Source organism: Cervus canadensis, chromosome 12 (assembly GCF_019320065.1).
Source record: "Cervus canadensis isolate Bull #8, Minnesota chromosome 12, ASM1932006v1, whole genome shotgun sequence".
NCBI lineage: Eukaryota > Metazoa > Chordata > Mammalia > Artiodactyla > Cervidae > Cervus > Cervus canadensis.
The window spans coordinates 26,928,476-26,954,462 of NC_057397.1; the positions used below are offsets into that span (position 1 = coordinate 26,928,476).

Consider the following 25,987-nt stretch of genomic DNA (forward strand, 5'->3'; position numbering starts at 1 on the left):
AGCTTTAGGCCCTGTAATTTCACTCCATGTAGTAACATGGTAACATGGCTTCAGAAATTTCAGTCTGCAAAATGAGGAAACACTCTGAGGATTCTAAGCTTTATTCAGTCACTAAAATAATCTGCAGTATAAGGTGAAGACTAGAAAATTAACTGCAACTACTATTGCAAAGTTAAGATTTGTCATAAAATACACTGAGTCAAAAACAGATGAAATGAAGTTTCTTCATTATTGTTTTGTTCCTTAATTTTTCCACTAAATTCCAAATAGAGTTGGGGAAATTCTACTGTTTCTTCTGATACTTTTTCTTTAATAGGGTCTATCACTTTCTTCTGTATCCCTAGGGTGTCCTCTAGGGTTGTCAAGCCAAATTCCATTTCCTGGATATGAATGTACCTTTCACTTCTGCACTCATGTACCTAAGAGCATGCATCTTTGGTGCTTTTCTGTATTTATCTGTTGCTCCCTTGGCTTCTCCTTGGCTGAATTATTGCGCTAGTGGATGCCTGGCTAGTTGGTTTGTGTGTGTGTCTGCTAAGTCGCTTCAGTCATGTCCAACTCGTTGCGACCCCATGGGCTATAGCCTGCCAGGCTCCTCTGTCCATGGGACTCTCCAGGAAAGAATACTGGAGTGGGTTGCCATTTCCTTCTCCAGGGGATCTTCCTGACCCAGGGATTGAACCTGCCTCTCTTTTGCTTCCTGCTTGACAGATTCTTTACTACTGCCCCTTCTGGGAAGCCCCCCTCTACTCACGAGGAATTATCATTTCATTCATGTTGTGTTCGTGTCAATAAAACTGTGGCTCATTGGAATCTAGTGTGCTATAGGAATTTTTTGCAGGGTGCTAAATCATTTCAGTTGTGTCTGACTCTTTGCGAACCTCTGGACTGTAGTCCACCAGGCGCCTCTTTCCATCGAATCATCCAGGCAAGATACTGTAGTGAGTCACCATGCCCTCCTCCAGGGGATCTTCCAGACTCAGGCATTAAACCCGAATATCTTATGTCTCCTGCATTGGCAGGCGGGTTCTGTACCACTAGCGCCACCTGGAAAGCCCAGCTGGTTTAGAAGGATTATATTTTACTTTTTCTTTTCAGAAATGAGATCTATCATTTCAATTTTAAAAGACTATCTTTTTCACTTGATATTGTCATTGTTAATTCCTCAAACTGTCAGCTCTTCTCATCATATTTTTGGACCAGCTGTTAAGTCACATCAGCCTACTGTGCTCCAGCCAGGCTCCCTGCCTCTTTTGCCCTCTCAGGTTCTCGCTTCCGTGAGCCAGAGCACAAAGTCACAGCTTCAAAGTACATTCTAAGCACATTCAGGTCTAATTTTGTATGGGAAAAGAACCATTTCTCCGAAGAAGCAACATAATTATGGCTAAAGTCTATCCTGATAATCTATATTAAATTAAATTATTAGTTACATTTCACAGTTCTTAAATGGCTTGTGTGGTTGAGAGTTTTTCACATTGATTGGTCATTTAAGTGTCTTCTTTGGTGAATTGAGTTGATCATTTTTCTATTGGAAATGTATTTTTCTTTTTATTGATTTGTATATTCTCATTATCCATTGGGGATATTCATCTATCTCCCCCCTAATCTATGACTTGCTTTTAGTAAAAGAGGAGAGAAAAAAACATAACTAGATGTACCAATATTATTTCAAATTTAACCTTTGCAACTATGCTCAACATTTTCCTGTTACAAACCAGCATCCTTTTAATATGTGCCTAAGTCTATCCATAATACCATCTTTCTCCTAATCTCCAAAGCTAGAATCCCCTAAAGCACCTTTAACTCTTCTCTCTGTAAGGGCCCTTATACCTCAACCCATCACCAGATTCTGTCATTTCACTGCATGGCAACCCCCTCCAGTATTCTTGCCTGGAGAAGCCCACGGACAGAGGAGCCTGCAGGCTATAGTCCACAGGGTCACACAGTCAGACACGACTGAAGTGACTGAGCACGTGTGCGCCTGTGCTTCTAAACCTAGAAAGCCAGGAAGAAAATCCTCTAATCATACCCCTGTGCACCAGACACCACGTCGTAGCTACATCCCTTCCCTGTGCACAAACAGAAGAACCAAAGTGCTGCTTAATACAGAGAAAGGACCAAGAAGACAAACGGAAATGTTGGGAAAGAGGAGAAAGGGTTGGATGAATGCTGATAAATATTGCAGAATCAGTGTTCTGCTTCATGTTCACAAGTAAACCCTTGACTCCTGAATGGAATATTTGTGATGGGTCACTAATGAGAATTCAGGATGATTTGCATATTCTTTTTTTGTTTGTACTAAAAAAAATTATTTTTGACATGTACACTCTACTTTATTTATAGTTGTACTGGGTCTTCATTGCCGTGCGCAGGCTTTCTCCAGTTTCAGAGATTGGGGGCCATTCTCTAGCTGTGGTGCGCGGCTGCTCACTGCGGTGGCTTCTCTTGTTGCAGAGCGCTGGCTTTGGGGTGCATGGACTTCAGTTGGTTTTGGCACAGGGGCTCTCAGGAGTTTTGGCTCCCGGGCTCTAGAGCAGACTCAATAGTTGTGATGCACAGGCTTAGTTGCCCAAGGCATGTGGGATCTTCCAGATCAGGGATTGAACCCACATCCCCTGCATTGGCAGGTGGATTCTTATCTGCTGCACCACCAAGGAAGTCCTGTTTGCATATTCTTTATCTGAGACTGAGGTAAAGTGCAATTAGCAGGCTGTTGGATAGAACATCCCCCTGCATCTCAGAGAGAATTACCTTTCCCCAGAGTCCCTTCTTCGCTGGTAACTCGGTGGTAAAGAATCTACCTGCAATGCAAGAATCGCGGGTTCAATCCCTGAGTCAAGAAGATCCGCTGAAGAAAGAAATGGCTACCCACTCCAGTATTCTTGCCTGGGAAATCCCATGGACAGAGGTGGTCCGTGGAGTTGCAAAGAGTCAGAAATGATTTATCAACGAAACAAGAGTTGCTGCTTGACCCCAGTGCTGGAAAAATGTTTCTCAACAACTCTGTGACTTGGGTATGATGATTCCACCTTTAAAATGAGGAAACTGAGCACATTTTAGCCTCAGTTCACACAGCTATTAGGTGGGTTGGCAAGAATTTGAAGCCAGATACATATGACTGAAAAATCCACATGTTCTATTTTTTGTTGCCTCCCATACAATTTTGAACTCACGAAGTATTGGTCTAAGAGAGTATTTTGTGCTTTTCCGGAGATTGAACCTGGTCCACGGCAATGGAATTCTAACGACTAGGCCACTAGGGAAGTACTCAAAATATCGTAATTTTAAAACAATTAAATCTAATTTTCTCACAGGCTAGGAAGTTACGTTCAACTTTCTATAACTCCACCAGCACTTATAACCAACTACAAATGACACTTGTTTCATTTGCATATTGATGGTGGTGGTGGTTTAGTTGTTACATCATGTCAGACTCTTGTGACCCCATGGACTGCAGCCCACCAGACTCCTCTGTTTGTGGGGTTCTCCAGGCAAGAATACTGGAGTGGGGTGCCATTTCCTGACCCAGGGATCAAACCCACATCTCCTGAATTGCAGGCAGACTTTTTACCACTGAGTTGCCAGAGAAGCCCCACCTGCACAAGACTTTCTAATGTTTCACTAACATAACTCACTTATACGAGAACCACAGGACTCATGTAAAATTTTATTGAGTAATTCAGCATCTGTCTGTACCTACAAAAAGAGAAAGGAACACTTACTTATAACTTACATTGTGTCAATCACTATGCTTATCACTTTGTCATTCATGAATTCTGTGTCTGCAAATATACTTACTTCTTAAAATTTATTTATAATCCTCAAATCAATATGCGAACACTTTAGTGATGGTGGAGCTATACAAGGGCAGACTAGGGGAAAATCTGAGTTGCTGAAGGAGGTACACGTCTTGGCTGAGGTCTGATACGGCCACACACTGCCTTGTTTCAGCTCTCACACTTTACGTGTGTGTCAGTCGCCCAGCTGTGTCCAACTTTTTGAGACCCCATGGTTTGTAGCCCGCCAGGCTCCTCTGTCCATGGAATTCTCCAGGCAAGAATACTGGAGTGGGTTACCATTTCCTTCTCCAGCTCACACTGTATACCTACATCATTTTCATAGTCTATATCAAATGCCAATTATCACATTTTTATGCATTCTGTTGCTGATTTCTCTGTTTAAAATGCCCCCCATGTGTAGTGCTGAAATGGTATCTGGTGTCCCAAGTGCAAGAAGGCTGTGATGTGCCCTCTGGAGAAAACACGTGTTTTAGGTCAGCTCTGTTCGGGCATGAGTTCCAGTGCTCTTGGCCCAGAGTTCAGTGTTAATGAATCAATAATATATATGAAATAAAGTGTCCTTAAAGCAAAAACATAAACAAAACAAGGTTATGTTCTGATTGAGAAACACGCTGGGATGAGAAGCTTGCCAGGAACTTAACCCTGTGATTCCCCCAGAGAAATGGCTCAGTATTTGCTAATTCGGTTTCCCGGAGATTTTATAGAACCCAACTATCCAGAATGATGGGGCTTCTCTAGATGGCTCAGTGGTAAAGAATCTGCCTGCCAGTACAGGAGCCTCTGGAGATGTGGGTTCAATCCCCGGGTCAGGAAGATCCCCTGGAGGAGGGCATGGCAACCCACTCCAGTATTCTTGCCTGGGAAATCCCATGGACAGAGGAGCCTGGTGGGCTACAGTCCATGGGGTCACAAAGAGTCGGACATGACTACACAGCAGGTCTCACATCGAGAATGATGAGAACTGACTGCGACAACAGCAAAAATAAGGTAATTTTTCTTTTAAATTTTCATCATGGAAAATTTCAACTGTGTAAGAGAGACCATAATAAACAGACCTATGACCCAGCCTCAATAACAGTTGATCCAGTCGGTTTCCTCCTTCTTTCTCTCTAGCTGGATTAAATACAAATCTCAAGACATATAACATTTCATCCTTAACTCTTTTCTTTTAATGGTAAGGAAAACTTTGTTTAAGACTATTGTGGTAAGGGTCAAAACTATTGAAATAGGAGAGATGAGTTCAGCTCTCATTAAGGACAACTGGGGCTTTACAGCCAACAAATAGGTTGTGTGTGGGAGAGGTGGGTGGGGGTTGTGCATGGAAAATTACTAAGAGAAGACATCAAGCATAGGGAGAAGTTTTTCCAAACTCATTTCAAGAGCTTTGTTACGGAATGGCAGGCTAGGGTGATCAGATATCAATGATGGGAGATGAGAAATTTGATTAGACATTGAAAGTGATCACATATCAAGAGTGGGAAAAAATCCTCTAAGCTGACTCAGCTCATCCTTAATTATTTTATAGGTAAATTCTTGTTAATGTTTTAAAATTGTAAGAGTAGAAAATCTAGAAAACAGAAACTTACAAAGAAGGAAATAACCATGTAAACTGATACTGAGTTCACATTGTGATTGATTTCTTCTCAGTCTTCTTACACAGAGTAAATTGAAAGATGGGAACCATACTGAATAGATCCTCCCTTTTCGTTGAATATTAAGCCAGTTTGCCACATTTTCAGTCTTCAAAAAGAAACAGTACTCTTTATACATTATCTCATTTAATAAGAGGTATGCCATTTTTTCCATGTTTGCTTTATCTTTTTGAAAGGTGTGATTCCTTATTTAAAATCACACTTTTTATCTTGTTATAAGTGTACCTTCACACACACTGTAAGAAATAATCCAGAAGACAGAGTACGCTCTCTACTCAGGTCCCCCCACTGGGAACGTCTTGCAGAACTATAGAGCAATGTCACAACTAGGAGAATGACATCTCTCTAGTCAAGACAGAACTTTGCATCACCAGAAGGATCCCTCCTGTTGATTTTTTACAACTGTATCTACTTCCCTTTTGTCATCAAATCTTCCTTAACCCTCGGGGAACCACTAATCTGTCCTTCTATAATTTTGTCATTTCAAGACTATTAAATATATATATAGCATCATTGACTCAATGGACATGAGTTTGAGCAAACCCCAGGAGATAGTGAAGGACAGGGAGGTTTGGTGTGCTGCAGTCCATGGGGTCACAAACAGTTGGACACAACTGAGCGACTGAACAACATATATATATATATAGATATATACATATATATCTATATATATATATGGAATCACACAGCATATAAGCTTTCAGGACCGGCTTTTTTCACTTATCCCAAGATTCAAGTTGTTTTCTATGTCAGCTTTTTCTTTCTTTCCCTTTTATTACTGACTAGTATTCCAGGTATGGATGTAGCACAGAATGTTTTCCCATTCATCCACTGAAAGATATCTAGGTTTTTTTCAGTTTTTGGCTATTATAAATGAAGCTGTTATAAAAATATATGTATATGTTTGTGTGAACACAGAAACGCATTAGTTTCCCATTGTGGCTGTAACAAATTGTGTTCAGTCGTGTCCAACTCTTTGCGACCCGTGGACAGTAGTCCACCAGGCTCCTCCGTCCACGGGATTTCCCAGGCAAGAATACTAGAGTGGGTTGCCATTTCCACCTCCATGGGATCACCTAGACCCAGGGATTGAAACCATGTCTCCTGCATTGGCAGGTGGATTCTTTGCCACTGAGACACCTGGGAAGCCCAAATTTCTTCAAGCGTAATCTAAAAAACCCTCAAATATATTATTCTGTAGTTATGGAGATCAGAATTCTGAGTTCCTTCTGGAAGTTCCAGGGGTGAATCTGATCTTGGCCTTCTCTTTCTGGAGCTGGCCAGCATTTCTATGCTCATAGCTACATTCCAAGTGCTGCTTCCAACATCACAAGATCTTCTAAGTCTGGCACTCCTTGTTGTTACGTCGCTAATTCATGTCCAACTCTTTTGTGACCCCATGGACTGTCACTTCTCTCTTATAAGGGCCTTTCTGATTTTATTGGACCCACTCGAATCATCCAAAATAATCTTTCCATCTCAACATCGCTAACTTAATCACAACTACAAAGACCCTTTTGCCAAGTAAGGTATCATATTCACAAATTCCGGGGACTAGATTTAGTCAAAATATAGCAAAGCCATTATTTAGTCAACCACAAGTTTTCATTTCTTTGGGGTAGGTGCTCAAGAATGTAACTATCATTGGTGATCCCATGCTTAGCTTTATAGGAAACTGTTAAACTGTTTTCCATAAGGATTGTACTAGTTACAGTCCCACCAGTGACGTAAGTGTGATGCAGTTCTCCACTACAACTTTGCAAGCATTTGGTCACCTTTTTTAGTCATTCTGATAGGTGTGTAGTGATATCTCACTGTGATTTTAATTTGCATTTTTTTAATGGCAAAAGACACTGAACATCTTTTCAAATGCTTAATTACCATCTGTATACCCTCTTTGGTGAAACAGCTGCCCATGTCTTGTCTGCTTTATTTTTAAAGCAAATAACTAGAAGTGCTTCAGAAACTCTTTCACTAAGGCTGATAACAGAATTTATGGGTTCTTTGGGTAGGTTTTTGACCTGGATCTTTGAGGAAACTTAGGTGCAGTGATTCTAAAACTTAGATTGTGCTTCACAATCACCTGAGCTTGATAAAATACAACTTGCTGGGACCCATCTCCAGTTTCTGATTTTTTAACTATGGGGTGGCACCCTGGAGAACTGGCATTTCTAACAAACTCCCAGGTACCACTGATGCTTTTATCCCAGGATCATACTTTGATGTGCTTTAGGGAGACTTAGGGCTACTTGATGTTTTCTTTTGCCATTTCCTTGTCACAGTAAATTTCCCTGTAGTAAATATTACAATGAATGAAATACTTGTACTCCAAAGTGAAGTGCTTGGGGAGAAAAAAAAAAAAAAAAAAGAGGACAGAGGTAAGGCAAAAGCACACAAAAATCAAACTGATCTCCCAGGGGCCGAAGGCTGGAACAATTTGAGCAACTAAATTAATTATGAAAGCACTGGATAAATATCCATGAGTCCCTGGTGATAGAAATACAGGAGAAAGGTCAGATCTTCCCTGCACAGGAATTCCAAATACTCCAGGAGGGGAGCTTTAATTCCCTTCTCCTTGAGTATGGGCTGCATTTAACGACTCACCTCACAAGACTAGAGTATGGAAAGTGGAAAATACTAATTTTGCCGTGGAAAACCTGGCAGACACAGCTTTAGCCCAAATAACCAGGATTAACATGATCAGTGTCAAGTCATACTGATGTCAGAAGCTGCGATGTAATGAGATGAGGAAGGCACTGCACTTGTGGTATCATTTCCCTAAATCCATAATAACCCCAACCTTGTTGTTAGGTCACTAAGTCGTGTCCAACTCTTTTGTGACCCCATGGACTGTAGCTGGCCAGGCTCCTCTGTCCGTGGGTTTTTCCAGGCAAAAATACTGGAGTGGGTTGCCATTTCTTTCTCCAGGGCATCTTCCGGCCCAGGGATCAAACCCACATCTCCTACATCAGCAGGTGGATTCTTTACCGCTGAGCCACCAACCCCCACCTAATTGTGAGACAACATCAGAACAACTCAATTTGAGGTTCATTCTAAAAACATCTGCTCTATACTCTTCAAAACAGTGTCAAGACCATGAGACTAGACCAAGAAACTCACAAACTGGGGGGAGACAACAAAGAAAAAGAATATTAGTGGAAAAAAATGGAAATCCAGGTGGTCTGTAGCTAACAGTACTATAACAATGTCAATTTCCTGGTTTAGATAAATGTAGTAACTGGTGTGTCTATTAGGGGAAGCTGGGTGAAGGATACAAAGAAATTTTTTGCAACACTTCTGTTAATCTACGGTTATTTCAAAATAAAGAAGTTCCCCACCCTATAGAGTTTCTGACTTAGTATATATGGTGGGTACCAAGAATTTTCATTTACGTTCCCCAGAGATGCTATTAGCCTAGGGAAACACTCTGTAATACACCGCTTTAGGGGAACCTTAGGGCTACTTGTTTTCTGCTTTTTCTTGCCACTGTAAATTTCTTTGCCTGGAAAATTCCACGGACAGAGGAGCCTAGTGGGCTACTGTCCGTGGCTTCCTAGACAGTCGGACAAGACTGAGTGATTGAGCAAGCGCACACAGGAGAATGAAAGTTGTTGACTTTCTCTTTCAAAGCAGGTTTTAATTGTTGGGGGGGGGGCGGGGAGGGGGTTCAGTGTTCTCAGAGATTGTTTCCACCTTAAGCATATTTAAGGATATCTTCCCTCCAAAAATGCATTAATCAACCCTCGAATTTAATTTTCCGTGCTTGGTTCCTTTATACTATGTTACTTAAAGATAACAAAAAGTCTTAGAAATTGTCTTAAATACTGGGGGAAATTCAAAGTTTAAGTGCTGCTACCTACGGAAGCGAATCTGGGCAATTACTATGCATACAAGGTTCATTACAATTTGTCTCTCACTACCATCCTCTTTCTGATCTTTAAACTGAGCACATGGTCAATCAGAATGCGTCAAAAACATATCTTCCCAGCCGGGAAGCTGAGCTGACCTGAAAAATGCCTCTTGGCGGTTTATATGAAACACTGGACTCTCAAGATAGGATTCACCTCTATTATTCAGTGCTTCTAAAATACTGTTGCATTGTTAAACACAAAGTTAATCTTATAATTTAACAATTTTACACCTTATAACCTATCACTTTTGCGACGGTTTTGAGGTAAGGATTTGGCCATTTAAGTTATTCCTTTACATAAGAGTCCACATTCACACGCGTTAGGCAAGGAGTCTTTGCCTTTAATGCAAAGACGTAATTTTAACCAAACATTCAAAATGTTGCAAATCAGTTCTTTTGGTTTTGCAGAAGAGTAACTTTCTCGGTTTCTCTTGAACCTTGAAACGTCTGTCCTTTTAGGATTGAAAAAGCGTTCTGCAACCATGCTTACCTTTCCCAAAGTAACTTTATTCATTCATCAAAATCATCGGCAGGGGAGGGCACGGTCTGAACTCAGAGGGAACGGCAGAACATGAGTTATTCCTGCCATGCTCCTGGGGCTTGGCGAGAACGCACTCGCCGGGGCACCCGCTATGTGCTATTAAGTGTCGGCGCCCAGAGTTCTAACACAGCCACTTGCGCTGCGTGTGCTGGCTCCCGGCCGGGCCAGCAACTCGGTCCCGGAGGCGGCTGACTGCCCCCCGCAGGCCTCGGCTTTGGGGGCGGCTTGGGCCCGGCTCGGCTGCGGCGTTCCTACCAGCCAACCCTCACTTCGCGCCGGCCCCGCTCTAGAATCCCGGGCAACTCCGCCAGCCTCCCTGGCTAACTTCCTGTTCAGAATGCGCCGGATGCCGCCCCTCGACGCGCGCCCAGCGGCGTCAGAGCCGGACAGAAGGAAAGCACAGACGCGCCGCTGGAAGTTGGCGCTCGCAGCCTCCCTGGCGCGCGCCCACCGCGGCGCCTGCGCCAAGAGGCCGACCGCGCGGGCCCGTCTCCGATGACGTGGCGAGGCGGGGGCGGAGCCAAGGTCGGCGGCGGGAGGGTGGGGGAGGAAGAGCGAGGTGAGCGCGGACGTCAGAGTGGAGAGCGGAAGGTCAGGGAGGCTCGGAGCGGAAGTGAGACCAGGGAGTCTGTCCGCCATTGTGGACCCGAGAAGCGAAGAGCGAGAGGGGAAGAGGAGCGTGCAAGCGGAAGAGACGAGCCCCTTCCACCAACTCCCGAGCGCGAGGCCGTCTTTCTGGCTTCTCAGCGAGCGGCGGCGGCAGGAAGAGCCTCTCGGCCGAGGGCGGCAGCCAACTGCTGTGAGTGCACGGGGAGAGGCCCAGGCGGCGGCGGCGGCGGTAGCAGCAGCAGCAGCAGCAGCTCTCGGGTTGCGGTGAAGAATGTCAGCCACTAGCGTGGATCAGGTGAGGGAGCAGAGGCCGCAGGCTTGGCTAAGGCCCGAGCCGCGGAGCTCCACCCTCGCTTGGGGCTTCGGCTCCTCCCTGTCGCCGCCGCTGCCCGGCCCGTAACGGTGCCCGGGGCGCAAGTTGCTGCGGTCTCGCAGCCCGGGCTGGGGCGTGCTCCGTAGCCCCGGAGCCTGCGGCCCGGGCGGGCGGCCGCGGGGCCGCGGAGGGTGCGGGCAGGACTGCGCTCCGGGGCCTTCGGACGCGTCCCGAGGGCGGCAGACGCGGGGCTCAGAGCGAGCGAGCCCGGGGAGACGGCTTCCGAGTGGCGGGTGGGAGGTTTCAGGACCGGGATTGTGGGGAGATCGTTGGCGATGGAGGATGTGGTGGGTTTCACTCCTACGCGGATTGTTTAAAATAACTTGTCTCCGGTAACGTCTCGGGTTAACACACTTTTCCTCTCTCCCCCCTCCCCTTTTTTTTCCTTCTTATTACTACACCTTTCACCTTGCTACACAGAGACCTAAAGGACAAGGAAATAAAGGTGAGTTCGGATATTTTTTATCTTCTTATTGTTAGTTTGATGATACTTTTAAACTACGTGAAAACCTTTTTGTTTTTGATCTTTTTTTTTTTTTTTGGAAATGCAGGATTAGAAAAAGTTCACAGCTAAGGCAGCCAAATGCTGTCTTGAAAGTGTGGTAGTTCCTTGCTTTGAAGCCACTTTTATAGGAATCAAAAGGATACAAGTAACAGTTTCATTAGTTGTACTTCACTTGAGGTATTGGTTATGAATTGTAGTGACATTTATTTAATTTTACAGTTTGTTTTAGGTAAGTTCTGCAGATTCAACAAATGCATGTAGATAGGTGGACATTGTCCTCGACATGTCTGGTTTACATCGAAACATGCAACCCACATAATTTTTCTGTTACATTGGTGAAAATTGTATTGTTAATCACTGGTTCTGTTGAAGTCAGTTACACTGAGGCAATAGCCTGTTAGAGATCAGAACTGAGCGGGCATGTCATGTTGCTGTTAGCCCTGAAAGGTTTGACTCAATATGGTATTTTAGAAATGACTGAGAAGGAAATAATTTGTGAGGTTCCTGCCAGGATTATGTGGTTTACTCTTTAGTTAGAAGGGAAAAAAGTAACACTGAAAGTCAAGCATTTTTAAAAATGAGTGTATTTTTTATTTATTAATATGGAACAATACAGTCAGCTGACTGAAACATGACATTAATCATGTGACATTTGTAAGTGTAGAACAATAACTGCTTTCTTGGGACAGTGCCAATTAAATAACATTGCAGTGAACTATGTATTTGTTACATTTTATAATAGGGCTTGAAATTAGACTAAACAGAATTAAGCTTCCTGTTTTTTATTTCTGTTACAAAGTATTGCCTAATAAGATCTGCAGAGCCTTTTAGATGTAAATTCAATATTTTTATTAGTGCCCTTTTTATTTTTAGGGTTTTTATTAGCTATTTCAATAAATTTGAAAGGCTTGGGTTCCATATACACAGTTTAGTTAATTTTCTTTGAGTTGTACAATTTCTTGACAATTTTTGCATGCTAGATAATGGCACTAGGTAATAAATTCATTGCTTCATTTTGATTATATATAAACAGCAATTTTAATTTTTAGACTAATTTTAATTTAGAATTATTTTCTGTGTTGTAAGCATAAAGCTCACAACTTGATATTAATTTATGTGAGTTTTAAAAAATTGGTTTCAAAATTTAGAGAGAGTGATCCATTCATTTCTTTTGTGCTGGTCTGCCCATTAGAAAGTATATAGACTTGGACATATGTGAAATCTGTGGTCATTATTGCCTAGCATAAATTATTTTATCCTAGATCTGTGGGGAGGTGGCACTTTGCAAGGCTATTTGAAATGCTAAGTGTTTTGTGTTACCTGCTTTAAGGTAAGTGTGCAAGTTCTATGCAGTACTTGTCTGACAAAACAAGATAAGAGTATCTCCAGCATTGTAAAGCATTACTGTATTACTATAAGTATGATTTGTGACATAGTCATTTAACTTAGGTGTGTCCTTATGGCATCATTGATATTAGAGATACTGATTTCCTACAAACAAAATTGTGTATTGACTACAAATATTTTAGGTTATTAAAATTATTTTCATCCATCAGTATCACCTCTGTTAGATATATTTAGACACACATACAAAGTATTTATTTGTATAAATGTTTATTCAAAGAAATTTTCTTTCTTACTATTCAGTTCACGGTTTTACCCATGGATCCAGTAGTCTAGGATCCGTAGGAGACCTGTGTTCTAATACTGCCTGTGGCCACTGACTTGCCAAGTGATCTTGAGCACATTACACCTCTTGGTCAGAATTTCCCCTCTCCCTGTTAAATAAAAGTAATAATTCTGGCCTTGAATCCTGTTGTATGTTTTGAGGGTTGTTGTAGTTAAAATAGCCCACCACTTTAGTAGCCATTGTATTTGCTGCCTCACCTAATCTGTTGTTAAGGTGCAGGAAAGCTGTTGCCTAAGACATGGAAGAGGGGAAAAAAATCTACTGGCCTTAAAAGTGTTCATAATGACTTAAGATGCTTCTGGGGCTTCCTTGGTGATTCAGACAGTAAAGAATCTGCTTGCAATGCAGGAGACACGGGTTCGTTCCCTGGTCAGGAAGATCCCCCAGAGAAGGGAATGGCTACCCACTCCAGTATTCTTGCCTGGAGAATTCCGTGGACAGAGGAGCCTGGTAGCCTACAGTCCATAAAGTCGCAAAAGAATTGGACACAACTGAGCGACTAACACATAAGATGCTGTAAATTGGTGGATACTCCCAAGTACACAGATACACATATACATTACTTGTATTTTTATGCCTCTGTGGGAGAATTACAAGAAGGCAGCACCTCCAGCAAACTGATAACTCTGAGTAACTGTGTGTTTGAAAAAAGCTGCTCTGCGTTAGCTGACTTGGTTTTCAAGCTAGTAAAATCGTTTTATATTTATTTTGTTTATTTTTATGAAGCAGAAAGACTTTCCTTGAACCTAAGGCCCAGTATTCTAAGGATGAGTATGAAAATTAAATTCAAGACCTTAACACACGAAAAATGCATGTCTCTGAGGAATTATCAAAGTTTTGAAAAGCATATTCCTTTTTAGTTGACTTAGTATGATTTCAGGGACTGTGAATTTCCTTTCTTAATAGTCTTCAGTTGACAGCATCAGCCTAATACCTGGCTTTATTGTCTTGATTTTCTACTGAGTATTTTTCTGTATGTCCTTAAATGCACTGAAGGATCAAAAATTTGCAAAGAATTCTGTATCACTCTCTTTGTAAGGCAAAAATGCTTTTGTAGCATAAATAACACTGTTAAGTTTACTTGTTTATAAGTTGAAATTCTTTTTAATTGATAGATTGTCACTGTGTTAAGTATTAGAACTGTTATTCTTGGCCAGGGTAGTACTGCAGGATAGTAGAAATTTAAGGATAATTGTGTATCTATTGGCCCATAATTTAAGGCTGACTTAATATCATTTTATTTATTAACAAGCTGAATTTTTGCTTGCTGGAATAAAAGTGTATATACTTTTAAAAAGTGTATTAAAGTGTTTCCTTTCCCTGCAGGCACCACAGATAAAAAGTGTCAGATCCCAGGCTCCTTGTGGCCTCAGGCCTTGCTGCCTGCTTCCTCCTTTCCCTTAAGTTTAAAAATAGGCAAATATTTGGAAAGGAATTTATCTTTTCCATCCTTTCCTTTCCTACCCCTCCGAGCAGAGGGAAATGCTCATTGTTTGGTACCACAATTTTAAAAAATTAGGCTAAAAAAAAAAATTAGGCTAAATTTGACTATTTTTTAGTGTTTCAGAAAAGCAATGGAAAATGCCTTGTATTTTGGCAGTATCTTTTGTATCCTCTCCCCTCGCTACCCCCTCTGGAAATGATTGCAAAGCACTTACTGTTGTTATAGGCTTCATTTTATTAATCCTCAAAACATCCCTATAAGGAGATACAGGGTATATGGTATTGTCCCTGTTTTTATAGGTGGGGAAACATGATGCACAGATCTGTTGACTTTCCTAACTTGATGTAGTCAGGACCAGAGCAAAGAATCACCTGACTTCTAAGGCCCATGTTCTATCTTGATTTGACTCTGCTTCATAGAGCAGAGGAAACAGGCGAAGAATCATGTAAGTCATCTGTTCTTTTTTCCCTGAAGAACTTGTACAGACTATAGAATTGGCTGGGATTTCATTACTTTTTAATGGCTTTTGGGCTCCAAGACATTAGACTGTCATTAAGTGATGTTCAAAACCTAAAGTCTTTAAGACAATTGAATTTCCTTAAGAAAGGTATGCTTCTGAGACTCAAGGACTAGCTTCTTACTCAGATTCTAATTTGATGCAAATTGCTTATCAGTATGAGTGAAATACTTGAAACAAAACATTTTTTTCCTTAGATTGACATAGTCCATTGATAATCTTTTAGGACTTCTTAGACATTTTAATGCATCATTTATAAAAGACTGGATTGTATTTATTTAGTGCTGTATTTAGTGTATGAGAATATTTTCTTAGTCTCAGCCTTGTAGAAGAAGAGAAAGAACAGGAAATGAGTAAGAATAGTAGTATAATATATATTTAGGTTAATTTTAAGCAGGTACTTTTAAAAAAACTTACAGCAGTGTAGAATAACTTTCTGAGACTCTATAATGAGTATAAGTGATTTCATATTAGGTAGCTATTTCAGATACTGTTGAATACATACCAGTGACACATAAGTACCAGTCCAGGAGTGTGGTGAAGACATGTTTTTCAGATTAATGGATCAGGCATAACTAGCTTTTTGATAAAGGAGTGGTAAAGAGCAGATACATTAGAATCTCTTGGGCTGAAATGATTAGTCTACCAGAAATAACTTAAAGTACCCTCCACTTTAATTTTGTTTCTTGTAGTTGTTACATATTTAAATCCTGGGGAGCACATTCAGCTCAGCTCTGGCATTGATACAGTCCTTATCAAATACAGTAAAACCACCTCAGTGGAGCCAGGATCATGGTGACCTTCAGGTTTCTCTTAGAGGCTTTGAGGGGCAGTGGAGAATTCATGAGAGGTCTACTTTGAAGGCTTAAGAGAATAGTAGTTTTTGAGTGATCATTGATACCCAGGATGGCAAAAAACAAGGGATTTTTTCTAGCTTTGCTCCCATGTTTCTGTCAACTTGTATATTTCGTTTAGGTCCCTAAACTTGTTGGAATAATTAGGGAAAATAGAGATGCTATTATATAAGAACACACAACTTAAATCCATTGCTCCTAACCTTAATTTATAATATTTTATATTTAATGGTTATACTTAAAAATACATTGTATTTTCAGCAATAAATCTTCAGGTATTGAAGGGCTTTATTTTGTTCCTAAGAGATTAGTCAGTCATAAACTTGTTAATGTGGTCCTAAAGTAATTTTTAGTCCTATTTGGATCTTGTAATATTTTATGTAATAATAATATCCAAGATTATTAAATACTGTCATTGAATACTCAGATGAGATGAAGTAGGTACTATTAATAACCTCCTTGAACAGGGAAGTGGAGTAGAGAGGCTAAGTTATTAACTTGAGATCTCCCAGCCTCTCAAGGTTGGATTTGGGACTCCACCCAGGGTCTTTTTACCACCTTGAGTCTGTGCTTAAGAGTCCTGAGACAGTTTCCAGAACAGCAGCTTCATACAGAGCATTGATGGAAGTGATCTCTGAACAAACATGGCGTTACAAATCAGCCTCTAACTGGTGTTTTCATATGTTGCAAGAATATTATGGTTATCTTTAGTGTCTTAGTTTTATTTGTACTTGCTTGTAAAAGTCTTCATTGTTTATTGTTTAGTGTTAAGGCCCTTTTTATTTAGGTTTTCTATGATATTTTATTGTGATACTACTTGAAGTGAATTTTTAACTGGAGATTCTTAAGAAACTTATTTTAACTTTGGTTACCAAACAAGGTTATTTATTTATCTTTATTGGACTGAATAGTTACAGTGATTTAGCAAAGGTAGAGAACATTCAGAAATCTATCTTCTCAACAACACTGCCTGAAGTGGTTATTTTAGATTCAAATATAGCATTAGCAAACCCTTCCAACATTTAAATTTAACTGTTTGCTTACTACAGTGTTGAAATTGAGATATTTATGTTATGTTTTTAGTAGTGGGAAGTGTGTGTATATATATATATATATATATAGTTTGTGTTTATGGGATCTTGGGCTTATATATACAAGATTTGTAAGTTTTTGGTGCCATATAAATATTTATACCCAAAATTAAGTCATCCTTAAGGGGGTTTTTAAATGAAAAGAACAAAGAACTTGGGATAATTTTTTCCAAGCCGACTTGAAAAATACTGAAAATATTAGGTTATTCTGTGAGTTTCATATAGATAATTACAATATATCTAATACAAACGTATTTTTTAGTTTCAGTACAAAACGGTTCGATTCATCAAAAAGATGCTGTAAATGATGATGATTTTGAGCCATACTTAAGTAGCCAGACAAATCAGGTAAGTCTGACAGTCCCATGTTTAGGAAATGAAACAATATTTATTGATTTTTAAAAATAGATGTTTTAATTGAATGAGAGGAACTATATCATGTATTAATATAGTGTGCCTACATAATAGTGAGTAACAGTTGCAGGTTTATGACACAGGAGAATTCTTTGGAAATTGTAGATGGCTAAAACTCAATTATGAGATTTAAAGATGAGCTTTTGTATATATTGTGGTTAGATTGACTGTTGAATTTAATCTTTCAATGCTGCTGCCATGTCTTCATAGTCAAAGCAAATGACAAGGTTTAATTAGAAATTTTGGGGAGAGGACAGTTTGTACCTGAAATTTTTGGTTAGTATATTTAAAATTTCTATTTAACCTGATAATAAGGAATAGAATTAAAGATATGATAAACACACTTGCCTTATATGTTGTAAGCATAGAGAATTTCATCAAATCAAGTAACTAGTGGCTTTTGAGGTTCTTTGTTTGAATTTTTCACAAATAATCTTGTGAATACAGGAATAATTTAGACTTAAATATTGACCAAACTGAATGATATTCTTTAGTCTCTGTATTCCATTTCTGCATCTCTGTTAATAAAAATATCACTACTGGAAATTTAACAAATAAGCTTTCATTATTAAACAGTTTCTTTAGAGACAACATTTTGGAACAAAACTACTTTTGTTAATTTTCCTTATAAAAAGATGCATGAAAAAATGTACCTTGAAATATTACCCTAGATAGTTTTTAAACTTAATAAAAGAACAAGGAACCAAATATTGTTATAGAACTTTGCAGTTGCAGAGAAAATTTCAACAAAAAGTAGTTCCCAATTTGTGGAATACATGATTATTTTTAGGACTTTGGAGAACTATGGTTATGTTCAACCTAATCTGTGTTTATTTCTCTCTAACACTGCCTTCTGTCAGTTGATCTACATCCCTCGAGTATGTTGAGAGGGAATAAATAAATGAGAAAAAATAAAAATGAGTGATAAAATTTGTTTTTTTTAGAAGTTTGGCTACTTCTAAAAAAAATGAAAAAAATTATTTCATGCTTATGTAATCTAACTTTGTGGTCACAGTAACAAATCTACTTTCCACCTATAGGTGTGAAAGAATGTATCACTGGAAAGTAGGGAAAGATCATTTGTTGGGGGGTGTGGTGAAGGTTTTAAACAAAATAAACAGTACTGTGTTCTGTTTGGGCCCAGACACTAATCTCAGTTAACATCCCTTATGGCAGTGTTTCCAATTTTTTGAGAAATTCTAATAAAGAGTTATAGTAGATACTCTGCTAACAAGGTCTCCATTGTTAGAAAAGTTTGGGAAATTTATTTGGTTTAAATACTTGAATTGTTTTTTGCTACTTGATTTTATATTTTGTGTGTTATAATGTAAAATAGAATGTCTAAGGAAGGGTACAGAATGAGTATTTTCTGAAATATTTGTTCAAACTTTATTTTCAAGAAATTTTAATGGATTATAAATGTTTGAGAATTGCTGCCTGTAAGAATCTTCTTGTTTTATTTGGTAACAGATATTTCATAATTTATTTGTCACAGGGACTTAGAAGATTGGTTTTTTGGCATTCCACAGAGATGCTTCAGGTCTGCCTAGGGGAGACCTGGGGAGGGTAACCTGGATCCCACCTGTGTAGCAACCAGAGCTGTGCTTTGCATTTTATGTGTTTTATATGTTGGAATTCTGCATACAATTTCACATAAAGCATTGGAAAGTCTTTTTTTTTTTTTTTTTAAGACTGTTAAGGGCATTTACATTAGTGAATCCAGTTTTTAAATTGTATCATAAAAGTTTCCTTATGTTGGGGAAAAACATCTATAGAAGGTTTGTTTTAATGTGATGTTTAAATGAAAGGTCTTATGATTTCTATTAAATCACTTAAATCAATGATGAATCAATGTAATGTGCTATTTAAAGAGATGTCTTAAAAGTTTGATACCAGTGAGACTATATTTTACCACCTTCTTGCCAGTACTAATGAATAGGTTTTTACCAGTTACCTTTCTGTAATAACTAAAAATAATGATCTAATCAGGGTAAATGGTACTAACACTTCCCTGGTGGCTCAGCAGGTAGAAGAATCCACCCACCAATGCAGGAGACACGGGTTTGATCCCTGGGTTGTGAATGTCCCCTGGAAAAGGAAATGACAAGTCACCCCAGTATTCTTGCCTGGGAAATCCCATAGTCAGAGGAGCCTGGGGGGCTACAGTCCCTGGGGTCGTAGAGTCTGACACGACTTAGCAACTGAGCATGAGCGTGAACACTATAGCATATTGAAAACTGGCTTTATTGGAGAGCAAAATCGAAAATTATCTGAAATCTTAAAGATAAGCCTTACAAAATTTAAATTTGTTGTGATTACTTAGCTGAAATAGAAAATACTTTACAAATTGACCTTTTAAAGTAGATTAGTGAAAACTTCTGTTGGTGAAATATTTGAAGTAATTATTTGGAGATTTAAAGTCATGCAAGTATTTATAGCTTCTTGCACTAACCTAGCTGAAATAATTGTTTAATTAAATTTTCAACGAAAAACACATGGCTTTAAAATGAAATCCCTTCATCTGATTTTGCTATTATAAATAATAAAAATTATATTCTTTAGTCTGGAAAGATTTTTAATGTTTGTTTTATATACTTAGAGCGAAATCAGTTCAAAGTCAGGGATGCTTTAAAAACAGATTGTTGGTCTTTTACTTCTGTGGCAGTGTATTTCTTCTGTTTTCCTAGTGCTCAATATCTTAGAAAATAATTTTCGTGGTAATTTAAAAAGTAAATGTCCTTCAAGATTTAAAATTAGTTCTCTATAGTTCCTCGAAATAGTCGAATGAGGAAGTTGATTGAAAATTCAGGTTTAATTACTGTTAAAAGATGCCATGTGATTTATGCATATAAATTTGAAGAATAAATTGAAAAACACCAAAGTTTGAATTTGTCTGCTTGTGTGTATATATATATATATATATATATATGGGGAAATAAATTCCTAGCTGTGTTGATCAGAGAAGAGGTATAGAGAACTAAGAACATAAAATATCTTTTTCTGTCCCTGTTGTTACTGCCCTTAGGTAAGGTTTTCATTATCTCTGCCTGTTGGAATGATTTCCTGACTGGGGATTTCATATTGCCACCCAGTGGTCTTCTTAAAGTCGTAGTCTGTTGCCATAGTCCTGTTTAAAGACTTAGCAAAGTTTCACCACAGTGGATATATTCATAGTGGCTCCATTCTGTCCCTGACTCATCTTTGGCCAACTTATCCATCTACACTATCTAGGGAATAGGACTTATTTTCTGAAAACCTAAATATTTTCTGAATATTTTCTTTCATGATCTCAAACTTTTTATCTATATGTATGATTTACACACGCACAGTCTCATATATCTGTCGCTTAGTGAAGTCTGCTGATTTTCTCAGTTACTTGCTCCCTCTTGTTTATACTCAGGTGTTTTGTTTTGCTTTGTTCTCATTTCTGTAACTGTCCTTCCTAGATTGTCTTCCCTCCTAGATTGTCTTCCCTCCTAAAGGTGTGAAATGCTCTAGGCCAAAGACCATCTTTTTCTGTCTGTCTCCAGTGACTGGCACTGTATCTGGCATGTAGCAGGATTCATTAAGTATTTATTGAATAAGTAGATTAGGTTAACTGCTAGAATTAAGGAATGAAGAAGTATTGTTGGTGAAATATTCAGATTAATTGAGTATAATGTATAATGCTACATCTTCTTATGACATCTATGTGATTACATTTGCATGTATTACACTTTTTAAGAAGTATAATAATAATTTTAAAATAATAAAATTCACATACACATTAAAAGTATATTAAACTCAACTTTTTGTTGTTAATCCAGTAAGTTAGTTCTGGACTTTGAAGTACCTCAAGTTCTTAATGGATAACAGTTTTCTCTGCAGACATCCTGTTAGTGGTGAATAATACTTTAACCTTTTTTGTATTGACCTTCTAAAACATTGTACAGTATTCTCTCTCGGAAGTTTGGATACTTATGAAGTAAAAATTGGTATTAAGTTAGTGTAACTGAAAGACTCAGTTATAATTGAGTTGTACTGAATTGCCCTCAGGTCAGAACAGTAATCATGAATTTTTTCTTACTGTTGTTCAAACTTTGTTTGAGATAATAGAAAACAATTGCCCTATATCACAAGGCTAAGAAATGATAATTATAAATGATTGAAATTCTAAGGAAGAATTTTTAATCTTTTCTGTATTTGTTTTCAAATTAAAATAAGATTAACTCCTATACTTTAGCACTTTGCAATTAACAAGTAGATTTTTTAAATTTTGTAATTGATTAGAGCAGCAGGTGTTATGCCATTTACCAATGAAGGAACAAGGTTAGAGAAATTAAATGATCTGATGATCACTGACATAGAAACTGGTAGAGAATTGAACCTATTGTGTCCTTGATTACAATTACTGTGTCATACCATGACTTTATACTCTTAAGATCCAGGCTAGTCAATTTGAGTGAAATTATATGCATTTGCTGATTAATTTACATTTTAAACTTATATTTTCAAAAGGCAAGTTAAATTGTATTAATACAACTATTGTTGATTGACTAGTTAGTGTGTCCTAGGTACCTTATTTTTATTTCTTTCAATATTTGAGAAAACTCAAGTGTTTAAATAACTTGATTTTGGTTTTACACAACTGATGAGTACTGGGTTGGGGTTAGAATTTAGATTAGATACCTCCTGGCATCACATCTACCTTATATAATTAAATGGTCTCTCTCCAGATTGTATTTCTGAGTTTATGCTCTAGGTAAAGGGTTTGTGGATCTGTTACTTTACAAGTATGTTTCATTATTTCCATTGAATATTATATCAATTTTTGTATGTGCATATTGTTATCTTCCTATTTCCAATTAGTTCTTGAGTAAGAGAGAAATAGCAAACATTTCACATCACTTTGTTTAGAGGTCATATATCTTTAAACAACAAAGTGAAACTTCACTACGAATAAACTATTTTAAAGTGATTATTTGGACATAAACTGCTAAATTGATTATACCTCATTGTACCAGATTTGAAGTAAAAGGTGAAAGATAGTTTTGAGTTATTGTTTTCCATCATCAGTAGGTGGAAATTTTGTTCCCCTTCTTTACCCAAGGTACTTTCTCCTAATTGATACTCCACTTAGCAATTAAGAATTTACCTTATATTTGGCAAAACATTTAAAAATATTTCCAGTTATAACCAAAGCTCTGCTAATACAAAACATGTTTACCGTATCTTACTTTTAAACTTTGAATAGTTTCCCAGAACTTTGTTTTCTCTAGAACCCAAACTGAAACACTAGCCTGATAAGGACACTGCTTAGGTTTTTCTTTCACAGAGCTAAGGAAAAAGCTCTTTCAGCTATAACTACCAAAAGAATTAGGAATTAGCATTGTTTGGTCAACTGGAGAGAGTAGGCCATTTATGTATTGTGCTCACTGTGGATAGCTCTGGAGTTAGGTATGGACAGCTGTGCATCTCTGCTGACTAGCCTGAGCTGTCTAACAAAACACTTGTGGTTAATGGAGCACATTTTAAAGTAATTTAAACTTAGTATTTTGACACAATCACTAATTTAGGGGTGAAGTAAAACTCATGATTCAAAAATAATTATATTTAATAAAAATCTCCACACCAAAAGTGTTTGGACCTGGTCCAGCCCCAGAAGTGAAAGAAATGGCAAAAATTTGTTACACACTGAATCTAATGGTACAGGTTTTTGGTTTTGTTTTTTTTTTTTAATAGGAATCAGTATAAATAGATAATCTATTAAAACCAGGTTTGACAAACTGATCCAGGGACCAAAACCTGTTTTCTTTGAGGAAACCCTTGAGCTGGCAGCTTTTTAAAGGGTTATAAAAAGATGAATATGTGACTGCAACCAGAGGCTGTATTTGGCTTGTGAAGCTTAAAATATTTGCTCACTGGCTCTTCAGTTTGCTAATACCTGAATCATGTGACATGTATAGACAAATTAGAAACTTGATATGTAACTGTTGTGCAGAATTTAGCATTTGTGAGGGTAAAGAAAGCATATTCAATATAATTTATGAGTATGATTTTGCAAACACTTTTATCATGAAGAATGAGCTTCAAAGCTTTTCACTTTGTTTTTCCACTCCCACATCCAGGTAAGGATGTACTGAGTCCAGATTTCAGGCTAACATTCTAAATGAAAACTTTGAAAGTGATTACCTGCATATTCTTTTATCTCTCTTATTCCCTTGTGTGGAATATATTCCACTTCCTTGTGCAATGTGTCTTCTTAACTGTAGGTTTTCCTTTAGAATGAATATCTTATGTCAGTATTTTTTACAATGTAGACTTTTAGTAAGTGTTTGGTTAGAATAATAAAGAAATAAAGGGAATTATTTTAATAACTTCAAAAAATTTAAAAATTAAAATCTTGATTATTTATATTGGCTAAACTTAGGCTTTCTCAAGTGACTTCAGTATGAAGTACTGTGAATACTTTCAACAAGTAATTTACTGATTGAATTATAAACACAGATGTGAGTGTATCTGGCTAATGAAGTTTGTTCATTATCCTTCAAGAATTTTATTTTTTTATCAAACCACTGTTGGTGATTTTTCAGCATTCTTCAGGCTTCATTTCCTTCATGCTAATATTATGAGAATTTTTTGAATATATTTTCAGATATGGTTAATAATTATCTAAAAACTAAATTAGTAAATAGTTGACACACATATTTCCAGTTTCGAATACAGTGGAATTTACTTAATATCAAATATATTTAAAGTCTTTTTTTTTCTTTAAATATTGCTAAATCACAGTTGTTTTTTGTTTTTAAGTTCATGTTTAACTGGAAATACTTGGTAAATCTGTGTCTTTTAAATGCAACCTTTATTTGATTCTCTTGTTATTTTCATTTAATTGTATCAGAATTATTTCAAAAAACGATATTAAATTAGCTTTCTTATAGATAGTGTAAAGTTTTAACAGTTGTGAGGTATATATCACAGATACTTTAATAGTAATAGTAAAGCATTTTAACTTTTAGTAATAGGCCTTTTAAAAAATAAAATGAAGTCCAGGTAGTATCTATGATGTGATTGTCACACATTTGTGTTGATATTCTTTCTTGAGTGGGAAAGCAGCGACAGGAATAATCCCAAGAGAGTAACAGCCCTTCCCACCCCCACCCCCCAAAAAAATGCACTTTGCTCCATCACCTTCTCCACTTTGCTCCAGGAAACTTAGAGTGTAAAGTGAATAATTTTCAAAATGGTATTGACTCTTGGGAAGGAATACAAATTGTCTCGACTGGATATTAGCTTAATTTTTTCATCTTGATGAATTTTACAAAATTTAAAGCTCTGTTCAAGGCTTTAAAAGTCACACCCAAAATATAGAGTGAAAATCTATTACAGATTGTCCCTTGGGGAAATTTGTTTCAGGACCCTACTGATAACAAAATTCACAGATACTAAAGTCCCTAATGGCATCTGTACCATATAACCTATGCACAACCTCCTCTATACTTCACATCACCTCCACATTACTGATAATACCAAATAAAAATGCCATCTAAACATGCTGCCCATGTGCCAAATTCAGGTTTTGCTTTTTGAAACTTAGTGAGAAACTTTTTTTTCCTGAGTGTTTTTGTGCCATGGTTGGTTAAATCCATGGATGCAAAACCTGTGGACTGGAGGGCTGACTGTATTAGACAAATTTGGGGCACAAGAAACCTACCTTCAAAAGAAATCCATAGACTTTTATTTTTTACATTGGCTAGTTAACAAATTTGAGTTTTTTCTTTAATAAGCTTTGAATTTTGACATCACTAAATGAATGATTAGTTCGTTTTATTCAAAATAAAGACCAATTTAGTTACAGTAACTCTGGAAAAAATGGTAGGAACTTAACTATTTCTAAGTTAAAATTCTGATCAGGAAGTTGGTAAATTTACTGTGTAAAATTTATTTTTTTAAATTATTTATTATTTTTTGGGGCTGCATTGCATGGCATGTGGGGTCTTAGTTCCCCGATCAGGGGTTGAACCTGTGCCCCCTGCATTGGGAGTGCAGAGTCTTAGCCACTGGACCACCGCTGTATTATGTAAAATTTAAAACAGAATAAGAAAAGCGGCACCTGTTACCAACCATTAAGAAACTATTAGAGTTTCATTTTGTTTTTCAGAATGAGCAAGGCAAAACTAAATATGGATTTGTATAATATTAAGTCTTTTTTTGTTTCTTCTCAGTGTGAACATTTCTCTGCTTTTTATAAAAATACAAAATTGCTGAACTGGATTCCATCATAGATACACTGTAATTCCTCTATCATTTGGCATCATTTCTGTGTTCATTTAATCCTTACTCATAAATTTTTTGATACATCAGTTGCTTAAAATAGCAAAGCTAAGAATCAAGTGTTTCTGCAAAGTTTATAAATCAAGTTTTTGTAGAAATTGGAGTGTTTTTAAATTGTGCCCAGAGGATCTGGGTCTTATGCAAAAATAATCCCCATCTTAACCTCCCATCCCCCCCCCAAAACCCTGTAATTTTATTATAAATATATTAAAGTAGTCATCAGTAAACTTTTCTCTTGATAAAATCAGATTTAAATTTTTAATTTTTTTTTAAT

The 25,987-nt window shown here is 37.7% G+C and overlaps 1 protein-coding gene across 10 annotated transcripts in view; it reads left to right on the plus strand.

Annotated features, from left to right (window-relative positions):
• Window positions 1–10,524: 10,524 nt before the first annotated feature.
• The window catches only part of YTHDF3 (YTH N6-methyladenosine RNA binding protein 3), a 33,360-nt gene continuing 17,897 nt past the window's right edge, over window positions 10,525–25,987 (plus strand). For 2 of the 10 annotated variants that reach the window (XM_043483280.1, XM_043483282.1), the window contains exons 1-5: window positions 10,526–10,807; window positions 11,306–11,330; window positions 14,824–14,969; window positions 17,249–17,334; window positions 18,896–18,940. In XM_043483280.1, the coding sequence (XP_043339215.1) occupies window positions 14,912–14,969; window positions 17,249–17,334; window positions 18,896–18,940 (189 nt within the window). In that variant the 5' untranslated portion in view covers window positions 10,526–10,807; window positions 11,306–11,330; window positions 14,824–14,911. Of the gene's footprint in view, window positions 10,808–11,305; window positions 11,331–14,823; window positions 14,970–17,248; window positions 17,335–18,895; window positions 18,941–25,987 lie in introns of all 10 variants that reach the window. The other 8 variants (XM_043483281.1, XM_043483286.1, XM_043483284.1 and 5 more) reach the window with 8 other exon arrangements.